The sequence below is a fragment of the Jaculus jaculus genome, chromosome 14, assembly GCF_020740685.1.
Source record: "Jaculus jaculus isolate mJacJac1 chromosome 14, mJacJac1.mat.Y.cur, whole genome shotgun sequence".
NCBI lineage: Eukaryota > Metazoa > Chordata > Mammalia > Rodentia > Dipodidae > Jaculus > Jaculus jaculus.
Genome location: NC_059115.1, coordinates 17,470,217 through 17,479,669, shown reverse-complemented (window position 1 = coordinate 17,479,669; position 9,453 = coordinate 17,470,217). Strand labels below are relative to the sequence as shown.

General features: G+C 36.5%; 1 protein-coding gene across 1 annotated transcript; it reads left to right on the top strand.

The window, feature by feature from the left end:
- Positions 1 to 909: 909 nt before the first annotated feature.
- LOC101600117 (vomeronasal type-1 receptor 4-like) lies at positions 910 to 1,833 on the top strand. The gene has a single exon (XM_004671532.1). The coding sequence runs from the start codon at positions 910 to 912 to the stop codon at positions 1,831 to 1,833; it is 924 nt and encodes a 307-aa protein (XP_004671589.1).
- The last annotated feature ends 7,620 nt before the right edge of the window (positions 1,834 to 9,453 follow it).

Below are 9,453 nucleotides of genomic sequence, written 5' to 3'. Positions count from 1 at the left end.
ATTGCTAATAAATTTATTTAAGTTGGATATTAGTTTGAGCTTATCTGAATCATCACTGATCCACAGTAAACTCATTTCTTCCCTATTTTAAGAGACTAATGACTTGTTACACTGAGATTTATAATAATTCTTATAGGATACAGAGTCATCCTTCTGCTGGCATAGATCCAAATATGAAAACAGATACTAATGCTGATGCTAAAATGCATTTACATCTGTGGCCATAGCAATGTGAGGCCAGTTCCTTCAGTGTTACATTTAAGTAATTTGACCATTCATAAAATAGGTAATGTTCAATAAATGAATAAAACATGATCAGTTTAAAACAATGAAAGCAAAACCAAGCTAATACAGTTATGTTTATTGATTTTTAACATTTTATTTATTTATTTATTATTTATGAGAAAGTATGGGAGAACCAGGATCTCCTGCTACTGAAGACAAGCTGCAGACACATATGCCATTTCATGTGTCTTGCTTTTGAGGGTGCTGGGAACCGACCCAGGCCACCAGGCTTTGCAAGCAAGCAACTTTAACGGCCTGGGTCATCTCTCCAGCCCAGAGTAGGCATATATTTAAAGAATCAAAATATCTAGCTGTCTTTTTTTGGCAGAATTGTAACTCATTATCCTCGCTCTATTATCACTCAGTCAGGTTTTGAGTCTCCATTTTACTACAATTTAAAGATAAATTTACAAATATTCAATACTGTTGCTTCTAATACAGTTTTCACCTTCATAAAGTCATATTCAATGGTAAAGATGAAGAAATAATCTTTTGTGCTATTTTGAAGGCATATATTTTGTAGTTCCTATGAGCTGTAAGAATGTTGGGTTTCAGCTGATATTGTACATACAGCCCATTCTTCTTGTGCAGGATCCCTAGGCTCAAGCAGCAGGAACTAATCAGATGGAAGCCATTAAAGGAGTAATAGGAATTATTTTGTTATACCAGACTCTGGCTGGAGTTCTGGGTAATTCCTTGCTCATCTACAATTATCTGAATCTTTACTTCACAGGATGCAGTTTAAAGTGCATAGATTTGATTCTGCAGCACTTGAGTATAGCCAACATCTTAACTCTTCTGTGTAGAGGAGTGCCACAGACAATGGCAGCTTTTGGGTTGCAAGATTTTCTGGGTGATTTAGGTTGCAAAGTTCTTTTCTATCTCCACAGAGTGGGCAGAGGTGTGTCAATCAGCAGCACCTGTCTCTTGAGCGTCTTCCAGGCCATGACCATCAACCCCATGGACTCTATTTGGGCAGAACTTAAGGCCAAAACACATAGCTACATTGATTCGTCCATATACCTCAGCTGGATCCTGTATTTCATTGGAAATATAGGCATTATAAAGAACATGACTGGAAATAGAAGCAATAAAAACATGACAGGGCTAAAAGACTATGGATACTGTTTCTCAGCTCGGCTTGACAAAACTACAGAAATGCTGATTGCAGTATTCCTGTCATTCCCTGATGTGGTGTGCATGGGCATCATGCTGTGGGCCAGCAGCTCCATTGTCCTCCTCTTGTATAGACATAAGCAGAGAATGCAGCACGTGCTCAGGACAACTGTCTCCCCCAGACCCTCCCCTGAATCCAGAGCTACTAAAACCGTCCTTCTCCTGGTGAGCACATTTCTCTTCTTTTACACACTTTCTTGTGTCTTTCAAGTTGCTTTGATTTCCATTTACAACCCAAGCTTGTTCCTTCAAAACATGGCTGTATTAGTTGTTGGGTGTTTCCCAACTGTCAGCCCTTTTCTGCTCTTGAGCCATGAGTCCAGTTTATACACTCTTTGTTTTAAGTTGGGAAGAAACAGAAAGACTCCTTAGGCATCAGAGGAGCTTTAAATTTTATGGTATTGTAAATGTTCTATATTCTACTCAACTCCACACACTAATTAAAGTGCACATCCTAATGGAATGCACATATGGATACACACATTTTATAGTTTGGTATAATGTTTATATGTCAGGGTTTGCATAGATCCAAGAAGGATGTCCTTTTGAATGTCCTTGAAGATGTATGTGCAACCTTGTCCATCTAGCTTACATGGTTCTGGAAATCAAACTTGGATCCTTTAGTGCCTTAACCACTAAACCATCTCTCCAGCCCAAATGGCTATTTTTGTGTTTTAAGAATTAGTTTTAAAGGGTGATATGTGTTGTACATTAAAATATTTCTTGCTCAGTCTGTGAGAGTCTGTTCAATCTATGTTCATATTTGTGAAGAGACATATTTTTAGAGACAAATGTAGGCATGTGCATGTGGAGTCCAGAATTATGTCAAGAGTCTTCTGGAAGCACTCTCCATGTAGGCTTTTGAGACAAAGTTTCTCACTAACCCTACAGCATATCTCAGGAATCCAGATAGAGTAGTTAGCATTAAGGTACTGGACTTCATGGTGTCTAAATCCCCAGCACTTGAATGCCAGCTACATGTCAATATAGAATGCTGTTTTCTCTGATACTATTTCATACATTTTAAAATGACTACTCATTCAAATCCTATGGGCTTGGGTGTATTAAATGAGAACACTTTTGGGGGGGAACTACCTTTTGAATAAACTTTAATTTGAGATCTTGTACATGGCATTCTTTTCTGCTACACATGTCGGGGTCTCACACTGGAAAATGTTGCTTCAATGTCAGAAAAAAAAAAATCATTCACATTTCCAGGTCTTTTTTTTTTTTTTTTTTTTTTCGATTTAGGGTTTCACTCTATTTCAGGCTGACCTGGAATTCACTATGTACTCTCAGGGTTGCCTCTAACTCATGGTGACCCACCTACCTCTGCCTTCCAAGTGTTGGAATTAAAGGCATGCACCACCTGATATATCCATCATTACAGCCTCACAAAACTGAGGTAGGTGTGGTTTAAGAAATTTTAATCAAAATTCTTGGATGATGATGTGGATGGTTAATATTTTCAACTTTGAGAGGATACAGATTACCCTAGAAGATGAACCTCTGGGCATGTCTGTCTGAAAGGAGCTTGTAGTAGGAAGACCCACCTTCATTGTAGTTTGCACTATGCCATTTACTGAAGATCCTGACTGAAAAATAAAGAACCATAATTGAGCACCAGCACATCATTCTGTGTATTTTATTTTTATGTTGTTTTATTTGAGAGAGAGAGAGAGGGAGACAGACAGACAGACAGGCAGAGAGAGAGAATAGGCATACTAGGGCCTCTAGCTGCTGCCAACTCCAGACGCATGCACCACTTGTGTATTTGGCTTTGGGTAGGTACAGGGAAAATGAATTTGGGTCCTTTGGCTTTGCAGGCAAGTGCCGTAACTGATAAGCCATCTTTCTATCCCACTATCTGTGTCTTGAGTGTGATGTTATGTGACCAGTTGCCTCAAACACCTATATCAATGACTTCTCTACCCAAATGGACAAAATTATCAAACTGTGAGCTTTCTTCAAGTTGCCTTGTCAGGAATTTTGGCATAAAAGAAAAAATAACTAATATAGTGAAGGAACACTCAGATTATGTTTTCACACATATTAATATCCTATGAATGATATACTTGTCTCACATATACAAATATATATATTCATGTCTATATTTCATATACCTTAAAACTCGAGAGTAATTCCCAAGGTTTTTAAAAATTAACTCTAAGCAAACAGAATGTAGCTGAATAAAACATGCTGAGTTAAAGATACAATCTCTAATATTAAAATTAGAGGTGAAGAAACATTTTATCAAGTGATTAAATCTAGATCATCCTTTAAGAATACAGCCTCTTTCAGCTTCTGAGCCATGATTCCAGTTCATATAGCCTTTGCCTTGTGTGGGTAAGAAATGCAATCCCCCTAATTGTCTGAGGGAATTTTAAGTTGTATGGTGCTGCAGAATTTCCAGTCTATTCAGCTCCACAGACAGTGCACTAATTAACATTCACATCATATATGCCAATGTAATACACATATAGGTATATACATTTGTAAATATGTTATAAGGCTTGATGCCAGTGGCTACTTATCTGTGTTGAAAGTCCATGAGTAATAGAAAATTTTATACTTAAGTATAAATTTTACATTTTGAATCTGAACAATGACACTTCCTCATTATAAAGCATAAATTGTCATCTAGTTGTCTTACCATTCTTATGAGTAAATGGTTAAAACACATTATTTTTGTTTACCTGTTTCAGGACATTAACTTGTTTATCTTGGAAAGATATTCATATGCATATATAAAATATTATTTGATTATAAAAGAGCAGCTGATGTTAACATAAGTATGATTTTGAGAGAATGTACCAAAATCATCATGAGCCTTAACCCTATTGTCTTACTCTTCTGGCCATAAACTCTTCCGTGTAATTTTCCCTTCTATGAGTTGTCCACAAAAGTGATAATGATGTGAAGCCTAACTGCTTACATCACTCTTCCCTTACATGCTTCCTGTAAATTAAGCTGTATAGTGTGAATCCTCCAGGATTTGACTTTTCAAAACTTTTCATTTATTTTATTTTAAATATGGACATATTTAGTAAAAAAATATATGTTTTGATTAATCTATTTGCATGCTGGTAGTGATAAATTTCTACTGCAGAAACACAAAATGATAATCATAATCATCATGCTGTCATGTGGAACATACAGCTGCTTTTTAGCATCCATAGTCATGCTGAATGAGTTTTACTCTTTGTGTTGTAGATAGTTGCAGGAATTTCTTCTCAGTCCTTGTGTATAGTAGAAGGATTTGGCCACAGTTTTGCAGCTTTTCATCACATCAGATAAGGAAACACTTTCAATATTTTTTTTCTAAAATTTGTGTAGTAATTTTCATAAAGAATAAACGCTAAATTGTATGCAATATCAAATGATATGTCTTTGTTTGTATATTTTAGCTCTGTTCCAAGAATAATTTTCCAAAGAGGTGGGTGTTGTCTAGGGGCATATTTTATGCCTCAGATAAGTAAGTCTATGTATTCAATGGGACACAAACAATTTTAAATCAACCACTTGAATACTGTTTTTATCTACTGTTTTAAAATTCATGGTAACCTTACTAGTTCTCTAAATTTTATATTAGCTGTCTTTTACAATCAATATTAGGGCTGGAGAGATGGCTTAGTGGTTAAGGTGATAGCCTGCAAAGCCTAAGGACCCATGTTTGACTTTCCATTTCCCATGTAAGCCAGATACACAAAATGATGTAAGCCCGCAAGGTCACACATGCACACAAGGTGGCACAGGCGCCTGGAGTTTGTAGTGGCTGGAGGCCCTGGTGCACCAATTCTCTCCACTTCCCCTCCCCAGTCATTAAAAAAAGTTAAAAAAAAACTTTAAAATGCTAATTAAAATAAAGAGATTCAACAAATCTAGAACAAAAGGAAAGGAAGAATTGTTTTACAATATATGATTTGAGAACTTGCACTTTCATGTTCCTTCTTATTTTAGCTGTACATATAATTTAACAGAGCTGAGTTCATAGTCAATCAATTTCCTTGTAATATCTTTTGAAGATATTCTATTAACAATTTTCATGAATGGAAATATTAAATAAAAGAAAACATTTGAGACAGTGTGTGTGTGTGTATGGGCATGCCAGGGCCTCCTGCCACTGCAAACAAACTCCAAATGCATGTGCCACTTTGTATGCCTGGATTTACATGTGTACCTGGAAATCAAACTCAGGCTGCCAGCCTTTGCAAGCAAGCACTTTAATTGCTGAGCCATTTCCTGAGCTCTGAAATCTTATTATAATCTCTTGAATACTTTCTGTTCTTCTCCACGTCACCCAGATTTTATAGTTAGCTATAATTTTATACCTTACAGAGAATAAGGGGTACTTAATTCACTCATAGGTTGCAAGACATTCAATAGTAAGAAAAGTATCCCTGGATTTGAGTATTGCATGTATATGTCATCTTTTGAATATGTTGTTTAATTAGGTTGCAAGTATTTTATTGAAAAATTTTTATCTATATTTACTAAGGAAAGTGGTCTATGATTTTCTTTCTTAGTTGTGTTTTCAACCAGTTTTGGTATAAGGGTATTCATAGTTTTATAACATGTATTTGATAGTGTTTCCTCATTGTTTTGTGGGGAAAAAATTGAGGATTGATATTAGCTCTTCCTTAAAGGTTTGGTAGGATTTCAAAACTTTTAAAACTATATTTATTTGCAAGCAGAGGAGGGGGAGAGAGAGAGAGAGAGATACAGAAAGAAAATTGGCACACCAAAGCCTCTAGCTACTGCAAACAAACTCCAGACACATGCACCACTTTGTGCATCTGCCTTTACATGTGTGCTGGGTTGTCAGGCTTTACAGACAAGCACCTTAACCATTGAATCATTGCTCCAGCCCTGGGAAACTTTTATTACTGCTTCAATGTCATTACTTGTTAAGAATCTGTTTGTTGTGCATATCTTCCTGATTTAATTTTGGTAGGTCATACATATGTTTACATATTTATTTTTTTCTAGAATTTTAAATATGAGTTTTCAAAGTATTCCCAAATAGTGCTCTATATTTTATTGAAATATATTGTAAAAACTCCCTTCTCATCTTTAACTTTACTAGTTAGGTCTTCTCAACCTTTTGGTTGGTGTGGCTATGGATTTGTCAATCTTGTGTACCTTGCCAAAGAACCAGTTCTTTGGTTCTATATATTGTTCTGTTGGTCTTCATTTAATTAATTTCTTCCCTAATTTCTATCATTTTTGCAATATATGGTGTTGGGGTTTGGTTTGTTCTTGTTTTGCATAGGCTTTTAGGTATATCTTTACTGTTAACACTTATAGCTATGAATTTTTGTTTTAGAACTTCCTTACTTGTATCCCACTGGTTTCAATGTGTTAACATTTTTATTTTATTCTTGGAATTTTTAAATTTCCTCCTTGATTTCTTCAGTGGACCACTGCTCTTTCAAGAGCTTAATACTGTTCAGCACATGAGGTTTCAAAGTGTAAAAGAGGGCTAGGGAGATGACATAGTGGTTAAGATACTTGCCCACAAAGCCAAAGGCCCAAGTTCAATTCTCCAGGACCCACATAAGCCAGATACACAAGGTGGTGCATGTATCTGGAGTTTGTTTGCAGTGGCCGGAGATCCTGGTGCACCTATTCTTGCTTATTCTCGATTTCTTGTTAATAAATATTTTTAAAAAATAGGGCTTAGCAGTTAAGGTGCTTGCCTGTGAAGCCTAAGTTGGATCCAGGTTGAATTCCCCAGTACTCATGTAAGCCAGATGCACATGGAAGTGCACATTCTTCTGGAATTCCTTTGCAGTGGCTATAAGCCCTGGCATGCCCATTCTAACTCTCTATGTCTGTGTCTCTCTCAAGTGAATAAATAAATAATAATAAAATTTAGAAAAATTTAAAAAAACAAAGTATGAATAAAAAAGGGAAAGGAACAGGGAGATGGGTGGAGAAGAAGAGCAATAAAAGCAGTATGTACAAAAATACAATAAGGAAATCTGTTATCTTGTAAGTGAATTTAATAACAAATTTTGAAAAGGGAAAAACAATAAAAGCTCCACAGAAGTACCTCAACAGTAGAGCACTTACCTAGTATAACTGAGGTCCTAGATTCAGTCCCCAATACTACTAATCGATCAATCAATAAATCAAATTTCATGGGCATATAACTTAAACAACAAAAAGGCTTTCTAAATTCATATAGTCCACATATTATTTGTCAGTCTTCAAATGGAGCTCATGTGCTTTCAGAAACATGGGAAAAGATTAACTCACCTGTTATGCCCTCTAAGATGTGTCTACTTGATTCTGCTGAGTCAAGCTACCTGCTTTCCTTGTTACCCGCCCCCCCCCTTTTTAAGTTTTTTGAGGTAGGGTCTCACTCTACTTCAGGATGACCTGGAATTCACTATATGGCCTCAGGGTGGCCTTGAACTAACTCATGGTGATCCTCCTATTTCATGAGTGCTGGGATTAAAGGCATGTGGTACCAGGCCCGGCTCCCCCCTTTTATATTAGTTATGTACACAGTGCATATACAGTCATGTTGATATCATCATTAGCCTCCTCCCTGTCCTCCCCCCTCTGCAGGTACCTTCCTGGTTGGGGAATATGAGTCATGCATTATGGGGTTAGCCATCCATTATGGGTCAGAGGCAATGTATCTGTGCACAATGACCCTATATGTAGCTCAAACATTCTTTCAGCCCCCTCTTCCACAAATTTCCCTGAACCATGTTGACCTCATTTTAGGTTTGCTTCAGTGATGAGGTCTTGGAAGTCTCTGTGTCTTTGGATATCTGAGTGGTAGGAGTTGTAATATACCCTTGTTGGATCATTCATTTGATAAGTAGGAAGTGGCTTTCTTTGTCTTTTTTGATTATTTTTGGCTGGAAGTCTATTTTATCTGGTATTAGTATAGCTATGCCTGCTTGTTTCTTATTCACATTTGCTTGGAATACCATTTTCCACCCTTTTACCTGAGGAGGTGTCTGTCTTTAGTGGTGAGGTGGGTTTCTTGAAAAAAACAGATTGAGGGGTCTAATTTTCTGATCCACCTGTTAGCTTATGTCTCTTGATGGCTAAATTAAGGCCATTGATATTTAGGGTAATGGTTGTGAGGTTCGATTTAATCCCTGCCATATTGTGGTGTTTTATGTGGTTTGGTGTTTTCTTGGCCTTTGTAGTTGTGTGTGTGTGTGTGTGTGTGTGTGTGTGTGTGTGTGTATGTGTGTATGGTTATTGTGATCTGCTTCTTGTGGGCACTTGAGATTGATTATTTGATTCTTCTGTGTGGACAATTACCTGAAGTACTCTTTGCAGGTTTGCCTTTGTGTTCATACAGTTGTAAACCTGAGTTTTATCATGGAAAGTTTTTTTTTCACCATCTTTTATGAGGGATATGTTTGCTGGGTAGTTTGGGTTGGAAGCCATAGGTTCTTAGACTTTGCAATATTCCATTCCAGGCCATTATATCTTTCAGGATTCCCATTAAGAAGTATAAAGTAATTCTGATGGGTTTTCTTTTATATGTAATGTGTTGTTTTTCCCTACCTGCCTGTAGGACTTTCTCTTTGTTATTGATGTTTAGAATTTTAATGATAGTATCTCTTGGAGAATTTCTGCTTTGGTTCAGTCTGTTTGGAGTTGTGTTAGCTTCTTGTAACTTGATAGGCCTTTCTTTTGAGATGGAGGGAAAGTTTCCTTTGATAATTTTGTTCAGTAAGTTCCCCATGACTTTGATTTGAATTTCTTCCTCTTCTGGTATTCCCATGATCTGAATGTTGGAACATTTAAGGATATCCCACAGTTCCCTTATGTTCTGTTCACAAAAAAAAAAAAATTGAACTTATTAAGACCTTTGTACTCATGAACTGTATCTTCTGTTTTGTTTTCCAGTTCTGAGTTGCTATCCTCCATATAGTTGACTGTATTATTGAGTTTCTATAACACTTTGGGCTTATTCAATTTGGTTTGCATTGTCTACTACTTTGCTGTGTATTGTTT

Coding starts and splice junctions, on each gene's coding strand:
- LOC101600117 (XM_004671532.1), top strand. CDS start 910: ATGGAAGCCATTAAAGGAGTAATAGGAATTATTTTGTTATACCAGACT.